The 23,315-nt window shown below is 40.0% G+C and overlaps 1 protein-coding gene across 1 annotated transcript in view; it reads left to right on the top strand.

Moving 5' to 3' along the window:
* Nucleotides 1-23,315, top strand: part of Syt10 (synaptotagmin 10) — a 56,453-nt gene that overhangs the window by 31,423 nt on the left and 1,715 nt on the right. The window contains exons 4-6 of the mRNA XM_021183812.2: nt 15,029-15,149; nt 16,760-16,931; nt 20,308-20,437. Coding sequence (XP_021039471.1) covers nt 15,029-15,149; nt 16,760-16,931; nt 20,308-20,437 — 423 coding nt within the window. The remainder of the gene's footprint in view (nt 1-15,028; nt 15,150-16,759; nt 16,932-20,307; nt 20,438-23,315) is intronic.

The following is a 23,315-nucleotide window of genomic DNA, read 5'->3' as shown; positions in this document are numbered from 1 at the left end:
TTCTGAAGAGTTCTTTGATACTTGAAGTGAAAATGGCACTAGGAAAAGAAGGTAAATCGAGACTGATGAGTATCTTCAGAGAGAATCACATGGGTTAATAATATAAGGATTTGTCACTTTTTTCTCTTAAAGTTTGTTATTAAATAGCAAAGAAAACATCAGGAGTGTATATTTGTTATATATAAAAAAGTTTTCATTTTACAGATCATCATATCAACTACCTATCACACATAAAGCAATCTGGTCTTCTTAACTAACGCAGAAAAGTTAGGGAGGCTCACATTGGACAACACAGTATGCCCTAGGCGACCATTTTTATGACAGAACAGAAAAGCCCCACGTTTATATTGTAATGAAGATCACTACTCACTGTAGAAAGTGTTAAGAACTACATGAATGGTTATAAAAATAATAATCTGTAACATTTTCGTATTTAAACTGCACGTCTATTATTCAGTGTTGAGTTGATGCATTTAATTGAATTTTTAAATCACTATGAAAACAAACATTTTGTATCTTTGCACGTAGATTTCCCAAGCAAAGCTAGAAGCCACTGGGAATATAAATGAGGAAAATAATTCCTTTGAAACATTTATTTATGTATTCATTCATTCATTCATTACATGTGTGTGTCTATCCATGCATCTCGACATATGAATGCATACACACATGATTGGAAGTAACAGGACAACTTGTAGAACTTGGTTTTCTTCTTCTGCATACATGGATCGTTGGGCTTGAACTCAGGTCCTCAGGCTTGGCAGCAAGCCCCTCAACCTGCTGAGCTCCCTCACTGACCCAATAATTCTTCTTTTCAATAAAATTACATTTTGAATATTTACTTATTTGACTTTCTATTAAATAAACACTTATAGCAATAACCGTCTCCTTTTTTTTTAATTAGGTATTTTCTTCATTTACATTTCCAATGCTATCCCAAAAGTCCCCCATACGCTCCCACCCCCATTCCCCTACCCAGCCCCACCCAGTCCCACTTCTTGGCCCTGGCATTCCCCTGTACTGAGGCATATAAAGTTTGCATGTCCAATGGGCCTCTCTTTCCAATGATGGCCGACTAGGCCATCTTCTGCTACATATGCAGCTAGAGACACGAGCTCCGGTGGGTACTGGTCAGTTCATATTGTTGTTCCACCTATAGGGTTGCAGACCCCTTTAGATCCTTGGATACTTTCTCTAGCTCCTCCATTTGGGGCCCTTTGATCCATCCAATAGCTGACTGTGAGCATCCACTTCTGTGTTTGCTAGGCCCCAGCCTAGTCTGACAAGAGACAGCTATATCAGGGTCCTTTCAGCAAAATCTTGCTAGTGTATGCAATGGTGTCAGCATTTGGAGGCTGATTATGGGATGGATCCCCAGGTATGGCAGTCTCTAGATGGTCCATCTTTTCGTCTCAGCTCCAAACTTTGTCTCTGTAACTCCTTCCATGGGTGTTTTGTTCGCAATTCTAAGAAGGGACAAAGTGTCCACACTTTGGTCTTCGTTCTTCTTGAGTTTCATGTGTTTTACAAATTGTAACTTGGGTATTCTAAGTTTCTGGGCTAATATCCACTTATCAGGGAGTACATATCATGTGAGTTCTTTTGTGATTGGGTTACCTCACTCAGGATGATGCCCTCCAGGTCCATCCACTTGCCTAGGAATTTCATAAATTCATTCTTTTTAATAGCTAAGTAGTATTCCATTGTGTAAATGTACCACATTTTCTGTATCCATTCCTCTGTTGAGGGACATCTGGGATCTTTCTAGCTTCTGGCTATTATAAGTAAGGCTGCTATGAACATAGTGGAGTATGTGTCCTTCTTACCAGTTGGAACATCTTCTGGATATATGCCCAGGAGAGGTATTGAGGGATCCTCCAATAGTACTATGTCCAATTTTCTGAGGAACGGTCAGACTGATTTCCAGAGTAACCACTCTTGCTTGCAATCCCACCAACAATGGAGGAGTGTTCCTCTTTCTCCACATCCTCGCCAGCATCTGCTNTCACCTGAATTTTTGATCTTAGCCATTCTGACTGGTGTGAGGTGGAATCTCAGGGTTGCTTTGATTTGCATTTCCCTAATGATTAAGGATGCTAAACATTTTTTCAGGTGCTTCTCAGCCATTCGGTATTCCTCAGGTGAGAATCCTTTGTTTAGCTCTGAGCCCCATTTTAATGGGGTTATTTGATTTTCTGGAGTCCACCTTCTTGAGTTCTTTATATATATTGAACATTAGTCCCTGACCTGATTTAGGATAGGTAAAGATCCTTTCCCAATCTGTTGGTGGCCTTTTTGTTTTATTGACGGTGTCTTTTGCCTTACAGAAGCTTTGCAATTTTATGAGGTCCCATTTATCAATTCTCGATCTTACAGCACAAGCCATTGCTGTTCTATTCAGGATTTTTTTCCCCTGTGCCCATATCTTCGAGGCTTTTCCCCACTTTCTCCTCTATAAGTTTCAGTGTCTCTGATTTTATGTGAAGTTCCTTGATCCACTTAGACTTGACCTTAGTACAAGGAGATAGGAATGCATCAATTCGCATTCTTCTACATGATAACAACCAGTGGTGCCAGCACCATTTGTTGAAAATGCTGTCTTTTTTCCACTGGATGGTTTTAGCTCCCTTGTCAAAGATCAAGTGACCATGGTGTGTGGGTTCATTTCTGGGTCTTNAATTCTATTCCATTGGTCTACTTGTCTGTGGCTATGGAATAACCGTCTCCTAAAGCACTTAAATATTCTTACAAGACACACACAAAAGAGATGCATGCTCATATACCATATTGGGCTGGTTTGTGGATATAAAATATTTTAATAGATTATTTTATAACAAATTGTTTTATAGTAGTATGTAAATGAGTAGATCTTGAATTGAAAACTGAAAGAAATCTCTTGATCCTGGTGCCAGCCTTTCGAATGTTCCCCTTGAGCTGCATGTAAATAAATATATTTTCTCATTTATTATATATATTATGTGAGCACTTAGATTTTGAAATGAATGTTTTATTCTGATGCTATATTCTCCATTTTTCCTCCATTAATACTAGACCTATCACAGGATCAGTATAATGCTGTTTATAAACTTTGCTATTAATAAACTTTCTTCTAAGCTTCGACTATGAGATGATATATTCACTGTTAGATTTTCCAAAGTAACCAAATTCCAATTTCCTTTGAAGTAAAAATATGTGGTACAAAGAGGATGACTGGGATGTTTGTCTCACTGTATAAGCAGAGACCAGGAGGCAGTACTACAGGCACGGGCTACATGTTAGATAAATATGTTAAAAATGTTAGATAAATCTCCTGCTAAGTATCTTCCTCAGTCATTCTCGGTCATATTTTTGAGAGTGTCTCTCACAGAAGCTAGAGCTCACCAGCTTGGCAGGACCATCATCTGGCTAGTGAACTCTGGAGATCCTCACATCTTTACTTGCCTAAAACTGGAATTACATATGTGCACCATCACACCAGGTGTTTCCATGGATGCTCTAGGGGCTGGGGACTGATCAGAGGTCCTTATCCTTGGGTAGCAGGCACTGCTATGATTGACCCATCTCACTAGTCCTGGAGCTTTATAGCTTCATCTCCATCATCTCTGATTCGGGACATGAATCCTTCCCACTTTGTCAAGCTCACAAACACCTCTGGATTCTTGCTTCCTTAGAAGCCATCAGCTGCCTGAACTAAGCCTCATTAAATATCACTTCCTCTTTTCCCCAAGTGAACTAACTAGTCATTATTATCTTTGAATACTTATCACAGTACTCATATATATTTTATACTTTTTATTATCTGTGAAAGCTCATCACTTCAACTCATTAAACATCATACATCATGATGTCACCGTCAAGACAAAGAAATCAAGCGCGCCAACCCTTGAGTCAGCCTCTTTGTTACCTTCCTCCATATTCCTCACTTTCCAACTGTGCCCTTAGGAAATTGTCAGGCTGAGCACATAACTAAGAGGATTAAACAAGTTAAAAATATCCTCCTTAGAAGAAAAGCTATGGAATGCCAAGCATTAGACTTGGCGGTGGTTGTTTTCTCAGAGATACAGGAGTTTCTAGAGGACTCAGAAGGGGAATTCTTACAATCATACTGCAGACAGTGGCATAACAATTAGTGGATTTTCAGGAGCCCAACAGAAGCCAGCCTTACTTTAAGCACTTAAAGCAAAGGAATGGAAACAAATGTGCACAATTCTCCACTGAAGCAGAATATACAAGACATAGTTTCTTATCTTGATGACACAGATCATCATTTTGTGTTAATCTTTGTTTACACTTTTCATAAAATGCTAAGACCATACACCTCTATGTATCTAGGGGATTTTTTTCTGTGTATCCCTTTATAGCCATATTCAAAATGATTAAACTGATGGGGTTTTGGAATGTTTGCTTCTTTGCTCTACTTTGTGTCTTTATAGCTACTTTTTAGTATTTCTGCTCTTTATTAATGGTCTCTTGAGGTTCCATGTGTTTTCACCTGTTGTAGATTGATTAGCAGTTAAACCTTGTTAGAATTTTTGAAACTATGAAAAGAATCTTTGAATGATGAGATTCAGTAACCAGTAAGTGGAAAAATTAATAGGTTGTGTGATGCAGCGTGATCAGTTAGTTGATCAGTTAGATGATCAGTTAGTTGATCGGTTAACCATGGGACTGTTGTTCATTTAGTTGTTTAGATGATTCTGGTTTTGTATTTTTTTATATTTTTTTCAAATATATTTCTAATGGTCAAGGTTGACTAGAGAAACAGAACTGAGAGAATTAATATGACTCACCCCCCTCTGTGTGTGTGAGTGTGTGTGTGTGTGTGTGTGTGTGTGTGTGTGTGTGTGTGCACCAAAAGATGCCCAAAGAGTCTCCTGCACTCTACCCATAATCTTTTTTACCTCCGTTGTGGAGAATCAATACAATTTCTCCTGGGTAATCTGAACACAGTTATTCTTTGGTTTAAGGGCATCAGAAACCCAAAGTAGTTAAAGAGGAGTCTGAGCCTCCAGTTCAATGGGATGTTTATTGTGTCTCCTAGCAGGAGTGCCCCATGATCTGAAACCAAAGCTTGTAGAACAGAACTTAAGGTTGTGGGAACATGAAGAAAAAAATTTATAGTGGATTACTATGTGTGATAGTGAGTAGAATCATTTCATCTTCCATCCATTAGTTTCTATATTCATAGATCCTGGCTAAAGAAGAAACCATACCATATATAGGATGCTGATTCAAAGAACTTGCCACCTGGAAAACTCTGGCCTGGCCCAACCCTACTCCCCACCCCCAACTCCGGCTCCTGTCACCTTATTGACCCTCAAACTATGTCTTCAAAGACCATTCCATTGTTCTATCAGTTCACCTAGAGCATGGAGAACATGTTAAGACTAATGAATTCTGTGATCATGGGCCCACTGTCACACTTCTTTGGCTGTGAAGTGAGTTCCTTGGTCAGACTCAATACTGTGTAGAATACCATGACAGTGGATGCGGCATTCTGTAATTCCACAGATGGTAGTTTTGTCAGAAATATTACATGCAGAAAAGGCAAATCCATAACCAGAATAAGTATCTACTCCACTAAAGACACAGTGTTGTTCTTTCCACAGAGGAAATGGCACAATGTAGTCAACCTGCCATCATGTCACCCTGGGAAGGGGACATATCAGGGTCTCAGCTGTTGGCCTACCTGTCACTCAGCAGCAGCAGCTGTAGCTCGGTGGGCTTGATGAGTGTGAGTCTACACTGTCAAGTCCATGTATAACCTCCATCTTGGCCACCATGGCCCACTTTGTTCATGGGACCATTGTACAATGGCATGGGTGGTTAGGGAAAGAGGCTGACTATCCACAGAATGGGTCATCTTATCTATTTGGTTGTTGAACACCTTAGCTGAAGAACACAAGTATATTCACACCCTTGGCCCATTTGGAGGGATGTATCCATAAGTCTCTTCCAATCACTTTTCATATCATGGCCTTTCTGAGTCCCTGATTATCCACTGAGTCCATTGGCTCCAGGCCATGAATAAGTGAACAGTGGAACATCTGTCTAGTTCTTCTTCCACACAGTGTGTAAGACCATGTGTACTGATTGAAGTTCTACCCACTATGAAGATTTCCCTTTGGGGTATATTTCAGGGTTGTCTCAGAAAGGAGCTATACTGCTGCTGCTCTCCACTTCTGTGTAGTCCCTGCATACTGTGCGGAACCATCAGCAAACCATGCTAGTTTTCTATCCCGTTTACCATCATCCCACAGCCTTGAAATCCATTCTAACTCACATTCTTCGGACTTCTGCTTAAATGAGTTATCACGCTTGTTAGTGATATGAAACATCTTCTCATGAACTAGACTTTAGACAAAAGGGGATAAGATATCCCCTCTTAGCCTTATACCTAGATATAGGTCAAACTAATTTAGGCCGACCCTGAGGGATATCAGTATTTCCAAGTCTCATCTCCTTCAAAGAAAGTCACCAATGACTTAACAGACTATGAAGGACAATTTTCTCAAATGTGAAAGGGGCAATATTTCCAGTGGTAGGGGTGGGGCACATCTGCTAAGGAGGGAGAAGCTGCCTCTGTACCAACCCTGGTTGTCTCTGGATGGAAAAGCCAAGAATCCCATTTTGCATAGTTCACTAAAGGAAAATCCCTCACAGGTGTGCCCAGCTGCTTGACTTTTAGTTAATTCCAGATGTAGTCAAGTTGATATCCAAGGATATCCATCACACTACTTATTCTTTGACAATTTCATGCATATATAAAACATATCTTGATCATATCTTCCCCAAATTACTCCTACCTACTCCTCCTGAACAACCTCTGTCCCACCCATTCCCTTCCAAAATCATATATATATATATATATATATATGTGTGTGTGTATCATATATATATATATATATATATATATAGCATATGTGTGTATGTGTGTTTCCTCTATATATTTCCATATATATACATATGTATACATATATATACATATATGTGTGTATGTGTATGAACACATATATCCATATGTGAACGAATATATAACCATCCTACCAGCGAGCACACTTCTGAAGAAAACTGACTGGCCCTCAGGAGCCATCAGCTGCCAATAATTCTTCATCTAGGGATATAGCCTCACAATCCCCCTCCCCCTTCCCTGTTGGGATATTGACTGACTTGTTCCAGTGCAGGCATCCACGGCAGATTAGATCATGGTATAACCGTCCCACCATGTCCAAGAAGGTACTATTTCACAGTAATCCTCTCTCTTCCCCCCCCCCACATTTTTTCCTTTTATTGAAGATATTTTTTTCCTCGCATACTAAAATTACAGTTTTCTTAAAGACTCTTCAACACCTCTTCCAAGATGGCCCCAGGGGCTTGGGAGCAAGAAGAATGGTACAGATGTTCCATTTAGGACTGGCCACTCCACACTCAGTTATTCTCTGGACTTTGACCAGTTGTGGTTCTCTGTGGTCGTCTCTGTCCACTACAATAAGAAGTTGCTCTGGTGAGGGGCAATAACTGCACTAATCTATGGGCAGAAAGATAAGTAGAGTGCCTATAGAAGCCACTCTTATGTTCTTTTAACAGAACCTTAGTCGTAGATGGTTGTCTTGGGACTATGGCCTCCTTAGGCAAGGGTTATAGTTCCAGGCATGAGCTGCCTCTTGTGAAGCAGATTTTAAATCATGTTGCTATTCCCATGACTTCATGCCACCATGTCACCAAAGAGGATATCTTGTAATCATGGCTGCCAGGGTTCACAGCTGGATAAGACTGTTTGTTACTCTTCTCTCTGAGCAGCTTCCACAACACCTTCCTGACATCACCTGGTGCGCCTGAGTACATCTCTTCATCTTCATACATACCCAGGTCACGGTAATTACTCCTTACCTCGATACCCTACACCTGCGTCCGCCCAGCCCTCTCTCTATTTGAATCTTTCCACACTTCCAATTTGTCATTTCCCCTTCTCTGTTCTATCTATGTGCTACCACCCACTTCCTTTAAGGTAGTTCAACTCCAGGCCCTTCATCTCTATTCTGGCATCCTGGCTTTGAGAGTTACTCCAAGCTAAACACAATTGAAGAGCCAAATCTAGGATCCTGACAGAAGAGAGAACATGAGTGTTTTTATTTCTGAGGGTAGTTTACTTCATTCAGTATAATTCTCTTCCATTTCACTTTTCTTTAGAGCTGAATACAATTCCACTATGTACATTCACCACATCTCCATTTTATATTCAACTGGAAATCTGGACTTATTCCATTTCCTATCTGTTGTGAATAGAGTGATAATGAGCTTGGATACGCTAATATAAATATCTCTGTATTAAGATATAGAGTCATTTGGATACATGCTAAGGACTGGTACTGCTGGGTCATGTGGTAGATTTACTTAGAGTCTTTTGAAAAGACCTCTAGATTGATTTTCAAAGTGACCATAGTAGTTTGCATTCCCATAACAGTGTATAAAGTTCTGTTCCCCTAAATGCATGCCAACATTTGTTGTCATCCAATGAGATAGAATCTTGAACTAGGTTTAGCCTGCATTTCCCCTGATAGATAAGAATTTCAACTGTTTCCTAGCCATTTGTAAATTTTCTTTCGAGGACTTCCTGCTTAGTTCAAATCCCATTTTTCACTTGGGTTGTTTCTTTTGAGTTTAGTTTGGTGAATTTCTTGTGTCTTCTGGCTGCTAATCCTGCATCTCATATATAACTGGAAAAGATTTTCTCCCATTCTGTTCACTCCCCTAAGAGTTTCCTTTGCTGTAGAGAATCTTTGCAGCTTCATGATGTCCCCTGTGTCGAGCATTGGTCTTATTTCCCATGTGGCTGGAATCCTGTTTAGAAAAGCATTACCTATATTTACACTGCAGTCAAGGGTGCAGTGAAATCACTGAACTAGACTACTCCACGGGTGGAAGGAAATTTCTATCCAAACTGCCAAAGCTGTCTCTTGGGGGTCAGTAAGAAGAGCAAAACGGTGGGGAGATCCTTGCCCGTTATAAGAAAGGGGTTACGTTGTGGTGGGAGGTAAGCATGTTAGCTGAAACAGCCTGGGAACTAGCATGGGGCTTTCATTTGCTGACGGCTTATGTGAGTGAACCAGGAGTGAGATGTCCATTCTGGAGATACTCGGTTGTAGGAGACAGATAAGAGAAGTGATGACTTTTCCTGACCAACAAAACCCCATTTGTCAAGGTTTCTGGGGAGTGCTGGCTGACTCTAGTCAGCAGTCTTTCTGTTTACCCAGTGAGAGTGCAGCCTGGTTGAACATAGGCTGTCATTTAGGACATTGCCAGTGGCACTGCCATTTTGGGTTTGGAAGCCCATGTTACACCTAGCATATATGTTGAACTGTACTCCTGTAACAGTTCTAAGGTAGCTGGTCTTATATTAGGATCTTTGACTCATTTACAAAATGGGGTTTTGTGCAGGGCAAGATAATATGATTGTAGTTTCATTCCTCTACATGTTACTAGGTTTCTGTCTGTCCTTTAATGTATATTTTTGGACCCTTTGTAAAAAAAAATCAGGTAGTCATAATTATTTGTACTTATATCTGAGTCTTCTATTCTATTTCATTGTTCTATGAATCTATGTTTGTGCCAGGGCCATGCTGTTTTATTCCTATGGCTCTGTGTACATAAATTAAAATCGGGTATGGCGATATCTCATACAATGGTATTTTTGCAAATGACTGCTTTAACTATCCTTGGTCTTTTTTTTCCTTCATATATATTTTAAGAAGTGTGTGTGGCATGTGTGTGTGTGTCTGTGTGTGTGTGTCTGTCTGTCTGTCTGTCGGTCGGTAGGTAGGTATGTATGTCTGCCTGTCTGACTATGGATTGTGCCCCTGTGGTTTCTTTGAATCTATATATTGCTTTTGGTAGAACAGCCATCTCCACGGTTTTGATTCTTCTCGTCCATGAGTAAGGAAGGACCTTCCATCTCCTAGTGTCTTCCCTGATCATCAGTGTCTGAATTTTTTCTTATAGAAGTCTTTTGTTTCCCAGGCATTTGATTGTTAATGGCTATTATGAATGGGATTGTTTCACTGATTTCCTTTTCGGTATATCCATCATTAATACGGAGAAGGTCTACTGATTCTGTGTGTTAATTTTGTATTGTTTCCTTTTCTGTAGGTGATTTTTAGTTACCAGAGATTTTGTGGTTTTGTTGTTGTTGTTGTTTGGTTTGAAGTGGGGGTTGTTGGGTTTTTTGGGGGGTGTTTTTGTTTTTGTTTTGTTTTGTTTTGTTTTGTAGAGCCCTTGGGGTCTCTTATGCATAGCAGCCTGCCATTTTCTTATTTTACCCTTTTCTTTCCTCCTTCTGTTTCCTTGTTCTGGATAAGGCTTCAAGCCTTATATTGAATAAGCATGAAGAGGGTCTGCATCCTTATCTTATATCTGATCTTAGTGGGAATACCTTGAAGTTATCTCCACGAAGCATGAACATGGTATTGACTACAGGTTTTTGATACACAAAATTTATTATATGGAAGATACTGAACCATTCATTGCCAAAGTATAACAATGAACAAGACAACATCTCTGGTAATATGCTGATCTGTGTTAAATGCCTAATGCTTTATTAAAATTATTTCACTGTTTATAATCTTTATGGCTATTGACCAATTGGTAACAAAATATTCCTCTAATTTAAAGTGTGTGTGTGTGTGTGTGTGTGTGTGTGTGTGTGTGTGTGAATACTTTGTGTATCTATGTAAAATACAGCAACCACATATCAGAGAAAGCATTTATCTGTCAGCCTGACGGGGGGGCTTAATTTGACTATCTCCAGTTGTCTCGACTTCCCTACATATAACATAATTTGTTCTTCGTGGATTAAAAAAATTTCCATTGTGCATATTCCCTACAGTTTCCTTATGCATTCCTCTGTTGTTAGACACTTAGGTTAGTTCTATCTGTTAGCTATTGGGAATAGTGCTAAAGTACATACTGAAGTACAGTGTCTCTGTGACATGTTGACTTAGAGCGTAGGGTAAATACCCAGGAGTATGGTATCAGCGACATCTGGGTCGCTGGTAGATCTTTAGTTAGCTTTATGTGAAACCATCACACTGGTTGCCATAGGGGCTGGTCTAGTTGAGCTCCCCAACAGCATTATGTAAGGGTTCTCATTTCTCTATGTTCTCTACAACAGAATCTTGGGTGTTGGTCCTTGCCTTCCACCTTGAGAAAGAGTCCTTTGTTTGTAGCTATGTATAGAATAGCTGACCCTTACGTTTCCAGGCTTTATTCTGTCTCCACCTCCTGTCATTGTCAGAACACCAGGGTGACAGTTGCACACCATTATGCCCAGTGGTTCTAGGAATCAAAACTCTGAATCTTATGCCTGTGCAGCAAGCAAGAGCTTTATCTACTGAACTATCTCCTCAGCCTTTCATTTGCATTTCTCTAATGGCTTATAAAGTTGAGTATATTTTTATACGTGTATTGGCCATTTGTAGTTCATCTTTTGGGAGCTGTCTGCTTGTTTTATTAGTTTTATTAAATACTGGTTGGGTTGTTTGCTTTTTTGCATTATTTGCATATCCTAGATATTAATCCTTCACTTGATATGTAGGTAGCATAGATTTCTTTTTCCCCATTCTTATATGCTGTCTCAGCCCTCAATTAACTATTTCCTCTGTTATGCTTTAAGTTTTTAACTTGATGAAGATCTTGTTTGTCTGATTTAGCTTGATTTCCCACATGGCTGGATTTCTATTCAGAACGTCTTCTCAATGTCAATTTCTTGAAATGTTTCCCCACTGTTTCCTTCAATAGTTTCTGAGTGTGTATGGTCTTTGATCTGTCTGGATTTGATCATATACAGGATAAAGGAAAGGAATTTAGTTTGGTTCTTCTACATGTGCACATGGTGTTTCTCGGCACCATCAGTAAAGAGGATGTCTTCTTTTCCACTGCAGATTGTTGCCATCGTGTGGCTGTTGCTGTAGGGTTTTATCTGGGTTCTTTGTTCTGCTCCTTGATCTCAATCTGTGGATGTGCCAGTACTGTGCTGGTTTTTGTTGACATGGCTTGTAGCATAACTTAAAATTGGAATGATTGTACCTCCTGCATTATTCTTTTTTGCTCCAAATTGCTTTCACTATCTGGGCTCTTGTGTGTTCCCACAAACCCGCAGCCACCATTATTCTAAATAGGGAAAACCTCCAAGCATTTCCACTAAAACCAGAACAAAGACAAGACTTTCCACCTTCTCCATTCCTACTCACAGTGCGCTCAGAAGTCTTAAGACAAGAGAAGGAGATAGAAAGGGGAAAAGAGTTTCAAGTATCCCCATTTGCAGATGCTGTGATTGTGTCCATAAAAGACCCTGAAGACTGTTAAAGCTGATAAACACTTTTGGGAAAGTTGGCAGGATACAAAACTAACAGAAAAAGTCATCCCCTTCCTATGTGTCAGTAACAAACACACTGGGGAAAAGATCAAGGAAGCTCTCCCACTTAAAAGGGAGGGTGTGATAGAATAAGTTAAACCAGGAAAGGAAAGACCTTTGCAATGAACCTTTAACACATCAAAGGATAATACAAAGGATAAGGAAGGATAAGACAAAGAAGATGGGAAGCCCTCTGAAGCTTCTCACAGAATCAATTCCACGAAGGTTGCTGTACTCCTGAACAAAACTCACAGGCTGACTGTGATGCCAATCAAAATTTTAACTTCACTCCACAGGGGGGAAAAAAGGATTTAAGGTTAATATTTTGTGTTTCATTTATTTTGGGTGTGGGTGTGGATGCATGTTTGCCAAAAGGCACTGTGGAAGTCAGATGTCAGACTATAACTTGGAGGATTCTGGAATCAATGCTTCCCTCTAGCATGTGAAGTCCTTTTCAAAGACTGAATTCAGGTCATCGGGCTTAGAGGCACATTTCCAGCCCCGAGAAACGAAAGACTTTTAAGAACTCAGTTCTGTGATCCTGGGTACTGAATTTAGGAATGTGTTTTCTCCAAACTGAATCAACTTCGATTTTTTTTTGTCTTTACAAACAATTTCATCAAATCCTGTAACCCACCGTTATAGAGAGAAATCCTTAATTCTCACTGTAATCATCAGTTTTCACATCTCACTCACTAGCTATGCAGTGATAGCATATACATCTACACCAGAATGCAGGGGCATTTCTAATGTGTAAGTGAAATTTAATGCAAGTCTGTGTTTATCCACATAACTGTCATTTGTTCATTCCTTCAAAGACTATGGTACCAAAACCATTGAGGATATAGTGTATGGTAGAGAGACTCTTGGAATCCTGTGTCCAATCCTCAGATCCATAATGTTTTTCAAGTACTGACAGCCATTGATAAGCTATGTCTCTCTAGGACATTGAAAATAGGACAGGAGCCTTGATATCTTGAACATTGCATATGAACAACAGGGAACCAAAGGGGAATTTTAGACAATGAATCAAGTCCATGCTGTGGTTGTTATGAAAATCTGTGAAGGGGCTGGGAGGGACATGGAAGGGGCATGGGAGGGGCATGGGCAGGGGACATGCCAGATGCTAACTTAGGATGATATAGCATTGAAAAGTATCTAAACAGACAAATCCCACATAAGAAGTCAAGTAGCTGAGAGCTGAGGGTCATTGATTTAAGCATCTGTAAGTTTGAGGACCTGAGTTCAGATCTCCAGAATGTACATAAACATGGGTGGATGTGGTGATTCACCAGTAATTCCAGCCTTGAGAGGCAGAATCAGGATTCCTAGAGAAAGCTGGCTTCCAAAACTAGCCATATTGTGCTGGTAAGCTCTGGGTTCGATTGAGAGACACTGCCTTAAAGAAAAATAGGGTGGAAGGTCAATTAAAGATGATTCCTAACATCACTCTCTGGCCTCTACATGCATGTACACACATGTGCACATGCAATGTGTGTGTGTGTATGTGTGTGTGTGTGTAGAGAGAGAGAGACAGAGAGAGAGAGACAGATGTTCATGTATATATATAGAGAGAAAGACAAAAAGACACACAGAAACACACACAGAGAAACAGAGACAGGAAAAGTAATAAAAGAAAAAAGGAGTCAAGCAATTGAACATGTGAGTTAAGTTTCAACAAGCAGCTCCTTCAAAGGCAGAGGCAAGCATCACTTGAATTGTAGGAAAGAGGCTTCTGTACTTATAATGGGGCTGAGCTGGTACACTGGAGATGAATTAGAGAGGCCGGATCCAGTCAATGTGGATTTATGTACAGGGATTTTCAGTGTACTGCTTAATGAAGACACAGAAAGGAAGCTCTTCAACTCACACCAAGAGAATTGTGAATCAAGAATTTTCCAGGCACATCGGGGCTTATAGTCAGTCATCCTATCTCCAGGCCAGTGTAAAGAGTTTAAATTATATTGAGTACATCATGATCCCTTAAGTAGTTTTCAGCATGGGACGTGTGTGTGTGTGTGTGTGTGTGTGTGTGTGTGTGTGTGTGTGGTGTACGAATAAAATTTGCCTTTCATTTCATGACTGATCACTTTGATAGGTGACTCTTAATTTGTGGAGTGGAGATGAGTTTTAGAGACTATTCGATCCTGGTGGGAGATAGTGGCTTGACCAGTCACAGCACAGTAGATTCCAAGAGTCAGTAACATGGCATATTTTGTCAGTCGTGTAGAGAAGATTTTCCCTGACTTGGGTGGACGTAGAGGGGAGAGGAAATGAAGAATCATTCCCTACTAGGTGTCTACTATGTTTGGCCTCAGCCTCTGAATAAGCTGTGCCGTCCTTTGTTCATTGTGACAAACAAGATGAAGGTGGTCGGTGGGTGGCATCAGCAGTCTGGTCCTCTCTGCTAAGTTACAGATGGTAAGTGAGCAACTGGCATAGACTCTGCTTACTAACGCCATTCATAAAAACTCCGTTACCTGTTGTCTTAACCCTCGGTAGCATCATTTAGAATTTTCCAATACTCTATCAATGCAAATGTTTTCACTGACCTCCCATTTTATTTTTTTTCACTGTTTAGTGTTTGAGATTTACTAACATTATCAATTTCCTTTCTAGGAAAGCATAGACCTGGGGGAAATCATGTTCTCCCTTTGCTATTTGCCAACTGCTGGCCGTATGACCTTGACAGTGATCAAGTGCAGAAATCTGAAGGCAATGGACATCACTGGGTCATCAGGTGCGTGTGCACACAAGTCGGTAGTATATTCCTGTACAAATAATTTCACACATATAAAGTTGTATGGCTTTTAATAATCTCTCTGCTGTGGGATAACATGAAAGCAGAAGGAGGAATTACAAATTAAAATATTATAAATCACTTTTTAGGTAACATTCAAATAATGAAATCTTTGAAAACTATTAATGGATTAACGTTGAACTTTAGTTTTGCCTTGCCTTGCCTTTCTCCCTTCCTTCCTTCCTTCCTTCCTTCCTTCCTTCCTTCCTTCTTTCTTCCTTTCTTTCCTTCCTTTCTTCCTGATCTAATCTATCTAGAAATGCCTGATTCACTTTGTTCCCCCAAGCTTTTGGCTAGTCTGTTTGCAAAGAACGATCCTTAGACTTTCAGCTGTGAATCAAGACCATACAAAGATACGTTTAAATTGACTATATTCCCTTTAGCTTTCTGCAGAGAAGCAGATGAAGTGTAAGCTCGCCATGGCGCTTGCATTCTGAACGCCTTCCCAGTAAACTCTGGGAATGTCTAAAGACGCTACAAGAAATAAATGAAAGCCAAAAGCGATCTGTCAAGAAACTCTTGAGGGAAATTTCTCTTGGGAGAAAATTTGGCAAAGGAGTGAAACAAGGCGCTTCCTTCTCTCTTCCTCTTATGGTTTTGAACATAAACTTTTGTTGCAGTGTTTGCCTCGAGAATTATAAAGTGATACAAACCAGCAGGTGGCAAAGGAAGGGACCAGTTATTGTGTATGCTTTTTATGTGCATTCTGTTAACATCTCAAATGGGGACTTTATCCTCAAATTAAATTTTATACACTATATAATGAAAAGAAGATGTAGAAGAAAAATTATTTATCTTAGTGAAAAACTGTGGGTCAGTATATGTTGTTGAATGTCAACAAGGTGCCCAGCATGTTATTGTTTATTCTGGTCTTTTATTGTGTGTTTTGAACCAAGCAGAACAGTGTCAGAGTTATTTTGAAATCTGAAGTTATTTCTCCATTATGTGAAAGCTTTTCCTGACAAGCGTCTGTGTTTGAAGAGCATTGTCTAATTCTACCTCACAGCAGGCATATGCATCAGCAAAGGAGCCTGTGAACTTGTGAGAAGCAAAGAATGCCCTCAGCGCTGTGATAGGGGAGCAAAGGGGAACTAGCCCTTACTCTCTTCTCAAGAGGCTGAGACTCACTTAAAAAAAAAAAAAAAAAAAAAAAAGGTCTTGCTTCCAATGTTCTTTCAGGTGTTAAAAAAAAAAAGTATTTCTAAGATTAGGTACTAATGTTGTCCCCTTGCATGCACCAGTATGTATATAACTCTAATAACAAAATACCTTTTGTTCCTCAAAATATAGAAACACGTTTTTCTAGGGTTTAAAACGCTCAAAACACTTACTCAAAAATTAAAGTCTGAGTCTAAAGACTCATGACTATAGGAATAGACAAAGTAAGATCAGGAGTCTGTAACCAAATAACCAAAGTAAGTTATTTAATTTTAAAACTATTAATACTAAAGAGCTCACTTACACTTTCTTATTTAGTAAAAATGAAATACAGTGTTTTATGCATTACCACGGATGCTTTCATTTTAATAAAATGGCCTTCCTTCTCGTAGATCCTTATGTCAAAGTGTCTCTGATGTGTGAGGGCCGAAGACTTAAAAAACGGAAAACAACTACAAAGAAAAATACTCTCAATCCAGTGTACAATGAAGCCATTATCTTCGATATCCCTCCAGAGAATGTGGACCAGGTCAGCCTGTGCATTGCAGTCATGGATTACGACAGGTGGGTGGAGGCTGCTTGTCTGTGATGCAGATCATCAAATAGTCACAGCCAGGTCACATCTGCGTCCAAGTTATTCACTGTAACACCAGATGTAACTTAAACAACAAGGATACAATTCATCAGACCCTATAGTTCTAGTTCCGGTTTGGTTTCATCTCCAAAGCGGCCTTTCTAACATTAGCATGAGGCTGAAGCAAGAGGGAGTCTGGAAGTGGTGTGAAAGTTCATGACACACAGACGAACCATTCAGAAGTCGTTCCTCAGAATAACAAATATAGCAATTCAGAGTTGGCTTTACTGGAGGGGATACCACACAAGGGCACTGGCGCTCACCCCAGCTCTAGAATGAATCTGCATCAAGGGCCAGTGCAGCAGGTCTATGGGATTCATTTTCTGCACTGGTAAACTGTTAACATCCTGTGGAACTGGGGTGGTGATGGGAGGGAAGACACGTAACAGCCTGGGAGGCTGTGATGTTGCTCATCGCCTTTGTACATGACTTTGATGATAACTCTACCACTCACTTAGAACATGAGTATAAAATGCCTAAGAGAGTATTCATCGAACACTATGGGGAATGGTGGCAATGTGCCATTCAGCGTCTCGAACACAGCCCCCCAAAATTAAGTAGCTAATCAATTAAATGGGTTTATATTAAAGGAAAAGCACCTGTGTTGACTCTCCAGGGGTAACAAAAAGAATCTTGAATTACCCCACATTTCAAACCTTAAAACTATTGTAAATGTCTTCACAAACAACTCTGCTTTAGCAGCTACTCCTATTGATTTCTCAAAGCCATGAGGTTGGGTAAAGACAGCTGAGCATGTCATCAAGCCATTGTTAAGGAAATAGATCCTAATGTCACATAAATCAGGATTATAAACATTTCTATGAATATTCCTGCTGGGAAACGTCATATTGAGAAGAATTTTCATAGAAGAAGAGTAAGAAAACATACCTGAGAATCCTACAATCACACCCATCACTTTGATGCCTATCGAATCTCTTTGATACCTATCTATCAAGGTGACTCTGTAGACAGTCTTTCAAAGTCTTTCAAATTACATTGCTTTTCAAGAAACAAGATTATCAAGAAAGTTGTGGTGCAGAGACCTATAATCTTAACAGTCAGAAATCACAGGCAGGAGGTCCATTCTCAGCTACATGGGGAGTCTGAGGGCAGCCTCAGCTACATAAGATACCATCTCGAAAGAGTAAAGGGAAGGAGATCTAGCTAGTCAGGGCTTTCCTGAGAGACCAGCTTCTGCGGTTGACTCTTAGGAACACTTCTAAGTATACAGGGGTTTTTTGTTTGTTTTTGATTTTGGTTTTGGTTTTTTTGGTTTGGGTTTGGGTTTTTTTGTTTTGTTTTGTGTTGTTTTGTTTTTATGAGATAGATGATAGAGCCAGAGTCATGGGCTTGGAATTAATTGTATCATTAAACTCAAAGTACTGGGAAAACAGTCTTTACATAGTGGACTCTCAAAAATAGTAGTTACCCAAGTCCCAGGGGATATATCTACAAAACATTTCCACACCTAAGGCTTGGGAAACATTGCCAAAGAGATGGGTAGAAAGATTGGAAGAGCCAGAGGGTCAAGGAGTTTGCTGTGAGATTGGGTCTCCTTGTACTGTCAGAAGCTACGCCCATAAAATATCACCAAACATGACTGCCTAAGTGTGAGCAGATCAAGGACTACACCAACTGACACACCAAAGCGGAGAGAGAAAAACCCACTAGGCCCCAAGCTTACACAAAACACTATAGGCAACTGAGGAAAACGGGGAGAGAAAGCTGGTCTTGCTCAGGCAAAAGCACGCCAATAGGTTGTTCAGTGCCAAACAGCCAGCCCTAGAAACATATTTACAAGTAACATTACACAGACTGAGCAACTTTTATTTAGGAATATGTGTCTCAACATGCACACATGTGCATACAGTAGCATTTAACTACAGGAGCCAGGAATGTTAAGGAAAGTGGGAAGCAGTATTTGAGAGGATTTGGAGGGAGAAAGGGAAATATGGTATAATTATATTTTAATATCAAAAATAAAAGAGTTAAAATAAATATCAGCTATCATCGCTATTGGTTGCAGTGAAAAGAGAGTATAAATAGAAAATAGTTAATGTCAAACAATGTGCTTTGTTATGCAGTGAGAGATCACAGTGGGGGGGGGGGTAAACATAACCCTAGCCTACTTAATTATATTGCCACCAGTAGCGAACTTACTCTTATAATTTAGAGTCAGCAAAATAGAGACTTTTATGCAAAAAAAGTGAGCACTGCCCTCCTGACATACAGTCTAAGCACCATTACAGAGCAAGCCTTGTGAAAAGAGTGGGGTTTTCTTTGCAGTATGGGGGTTTGATAGGGCTCCCTCCCAGAAAGCAGTATTGTAAAAGTCGGGGGACGGGTCTGCTGGTGTTCCAATGCACGTGATCTCATTGACAACGTGGCAGAGAGCTGAAAAGGTTTGAGAGTGTTTTATACAATTTACTTTGCATGTTGATGTTGTTTAGTAAATTATCTTTGCATCTTTTTGTTGGCTGTTTGGCTGGCTGGCTGGCTGGCTAGCTGGCTGACTGGTTGGTTGGCTGTTTGGCTGGCTGGCTGGCTGGTTGGTTGGATGGGTGGGTGGTTGGTTGGCTGGCTGGCTGACTGGTTGGCTGGTTGGTTGGCTGGTTAGTTGGTTGGCTGTTTGGCTGTCTGGCTGGCTGGCTGACTGGCTGGCTGCCTGGCTGGCTGCCTGGCTGCCTGGCTGGCTGGCTGGCTGGTTGGTTGGTAGTTTAAGACAAGATTCCATGTACCCCGGGTTGACCTCAAAATTTTCTCTGTAGCTGATGATAAACTTGAAATTCTGAGTCTTCTGTTTCTACTTCTCAGCTGTGCCTACACCTGGCCTAGTTCATCTTTATTTAGGAATTTCCATTTAATCAAAAGGGGTATACAATAATCTCTTCTCTGTAGGGAATGTTTCAAATATTCCATACAAATGGAAAACAAAAACAGTAGTGAGTCTCATACTTTTCTTCCTACATATACAGATCGCCATGAAGCCTACTTTATAAATTGTGTACAAGAAGAGGCTAACAAAAATACATAATAAATTAGAACAATTATAGCAATATACTGTATGTATAAAGTACTGCATAATATTGGTGGATTATTTGTTTCTAGAACTTTGTGTTTGATATTTCTGACAGTGATTGACCATGGATCACTAAAGAGCACAAAAAGTGAAATCTGGGTCTGGAGACTACCATAACCTGCAGGACCTATTGCTTTGATGATGAGTTTAAAATTCTCATGAAATGTGTAACATTCCACTGGCTTTTGAATTGTAACAATGAAAATATGTTACTCCTCAAATCCTAGGGTGGGGCACAATGAGGTCATAGGCGTGTGTCGAACTGGTCTAGACGCTGAGGGTCTTGGGAGAGACCACTGGAATGAGATGCTGGCCTATCACCGAAAGCCAATCACACACTGGCACCCCTTGCTGGAGGTAAGGATGCTGTCACCACCTCTGCCCTCACTTACCGCTGATGCTTAAACATTTTCTTAATCTGAAAACTTTCATTTGATATTTCATTCATTCACCTGTTTGACAAAACATGCTATTGCTTTTGTCTCCGAGTCTTTAACACTGTCTAGTCAAAGTTCTGTGTGACTTGAGAGATTTAAAAAAAAAACATGCCTTGTTCCTGGGGTTCCTTGTTCAGTAAGCCTAAGAAAGGAGTGTGTCTTTTCCTTTGCATAACCGTAGGCTTTTGTCAGTGGCCAGGAGCCACGGTCTTAAGTTCATTACTCAGTAGGAACTGTGCTCTGGCACTGATTCATTAGGAAAAGAGCCTCTTTCCCTAGAGCCCCCCTTTCATTTATAAATCCTTAATTAAGCCGTGTCATCTGATGCCTCTGGGTACATCCCAGATGCAAGTCTGGTCAGAAAGAACATACAGAGATTTAAAATATCAAGACACCAACTTAGCTGTGGTCAAAGCCTGGCCGTGCTATGTGGCTTTAATTATAAAGCTTGGTGAATGGTTGACCTTCTCTAAGTTTCTATTATACCGCTGCAGTAGGAGCAACTTACCATGAGGACACAGAACACTATGCCATGCAGACTGACTCGATACCAGGTCTTGACATCTGTGTCCCTGCGTCATTACGTTAGGAAAGAGGATTACCTGTTTTCTCTCTTACAACTTTTGGTCAAGGTTGGTCTACTGGAGGTACAAAGTATTGCTTTCCTTAATGCCTGTCTCTCCCACAAAATCAGTTCGTAGAATCTCCTCAAGAGCCATGTCAAGACATTAATGGGTGTCCACAGAAGGAGAGAAAGGACTTTGTGAAGTTTCATAAAGTGAAACTGCCACAAAATAAATAAATAAAAATTTAGCCTTTTTAAGGAGTAAGTTGCTGCTTTGTGTATTAAGCTTTGGTTTTCAGACAGAAAAGACCTGCACTGTAACTGACTGTATCAGGAGGACAAGGTTTCAGTCTCAACTTAATGACAAGAATGAGACCCTGGCTATGTTAGGCAAGACATTTTGTGGGAATGGGGCAAACATTTCATGTTCAGGCAATAGAAGCAAACTGCTATCCCAGATTCCTGTTGTACGGATCATCTCTTGTACACTGTGTAAAAACACTTACCTGTCAATAAAGAGCTGAATAGTCAATAGCAAAGCAGGAAAGAATAGGTAGGACTTCCTGGGACACAGAGAGGAACTCTGGGAAAGAGAGGGTTCCAAAACATTGAGGAAGTTAATGTATGAAACTGTGGAGAGGTGACCAGCTATGTGGCACACATAGAATAGTATAAATGGGTTAGTTAAGTTATGACATAGTGATCTAAGAACATACCTACCCTAAGGCCTAGGCATTAATTCATAAAAAAACAAGCCTTTGTATCATTCATAAAATGGAGTGGACATAGAAAAGCACAAACAGTTATACCTCATTTATACATAAATGCCACAAAACCTTTCTTGACTTCATAATTAATGTAAGTCATAGGTCAGACACATACATAGACAACACAGATGAAGACACTTATGCAGACATACACACACACAGACAAACATGCACACACAGAAATATACATACATACACACAGAAATACATACATATATACATACATACATACATAGACACATATAGACAGACATACACATCCAAAGACACACAGATACATACACAGACACATATACACACAGACATATATTATTTTAGTTACTTTTCTATTGCTGTAAAGAGACACCATAGCTGGGCAGTGGTGGCACACACCTTTAATCCCAGCACTTGGGAGGCAGAGGCAGGCAGATTTCTGATTTAGAGGCCACCCTGGTCTACAGAGAGTTCCAGAACAGCTAGGGCTATACAGAGAAACCCTGTCTCGAAAAAAACCAAAAAGAAAAAAAAAAAAAAAAAAAAAAGACCATGATCAAAGCAACTTATAAAAGAGAGCATTTAATTGGGGCTTGCATACAGGTTCAGCTGATTGGTCCATGCTCATATTATGGGAAGCATACAGCCAGGAAAGGTGCTTCATTAATAGATAGATAGATAGATAGATGCTTCATTAATCAATAGATAGATAGATAGATAGATAGATAGATAGATAGATAGACAGATACAGATATCCCATTAACTAAACTCTTAAAAATGCAGATATTCAAGGATGATGAGAATTCTCTGGGTCACTTGGGATTCCCACATGACAAGCTGGCCTTTTCAGTGTATGAATCCCCCAGATGAAAATCCCTTCCTGTTTTAAAGCAAAGGGAATATGGCCTTGAATTTATTATAATTTGATGCTGTAATAAAATATCAAAATCAAACTTGGCCTTTGGAAGAAAGAGCTTCTTTGGCTTATGGTTCCAGAGGAATATCCTTTGAATATAATATAGTGGAGAAGGTATATAATATATAATATAGTATAGTATATATAATATAATATAGGATATAATATATAACATATATTATGTCCTCTGGATAATATAGAGGAGAAGCATGTTGTCAGGAAGCCAGAGCCGGAAGCAGAGAGAACACATTTTCACCCCCACACAGGAAACAGAACAAACTTGAAGAAGGGCAGAGAGAGTTTAAACCTTCAACGCCCACCCAACAAGGCCCTGTGTACCAAAGGCTCATAACCTTTCCAAACAGTCCTTAGATATGAGAATCTATGAGGGGCATTTCTCATTCAAACTGTCATAAGTCTCTTAGGTCTACAAGTTCTTGTTACTCTTATGGTAATAGTATAGGAAAAATATTAGCCCAGCATGGTGTCGCACACCTTTAATCCCAGCACTTGGGAGGCAGAGGCAGGCGGATTTCTGAGTTCGAGGCCAGCCTGGTCTACAGAGTGAGTTCCAGGA

This window comes from Mus caroli, chromosome 15 (genome assembly GCF_900094665.2).
Source record: "Mus caroli chromosome 15, CAROLI_EIJ_v1.1, whole genome shotgun sequence".
Lineage (NCBI taxonomy): Eukaryota > Metazoa > Chordata > Mammalia > Rodentia > Muridae > Mus > Mus caroli.
The sequence above is the reverse complement of the archived record's forward strand: the minus strand, read 5'-3'. Positions and strand labels throughout refer to the sequence as shown.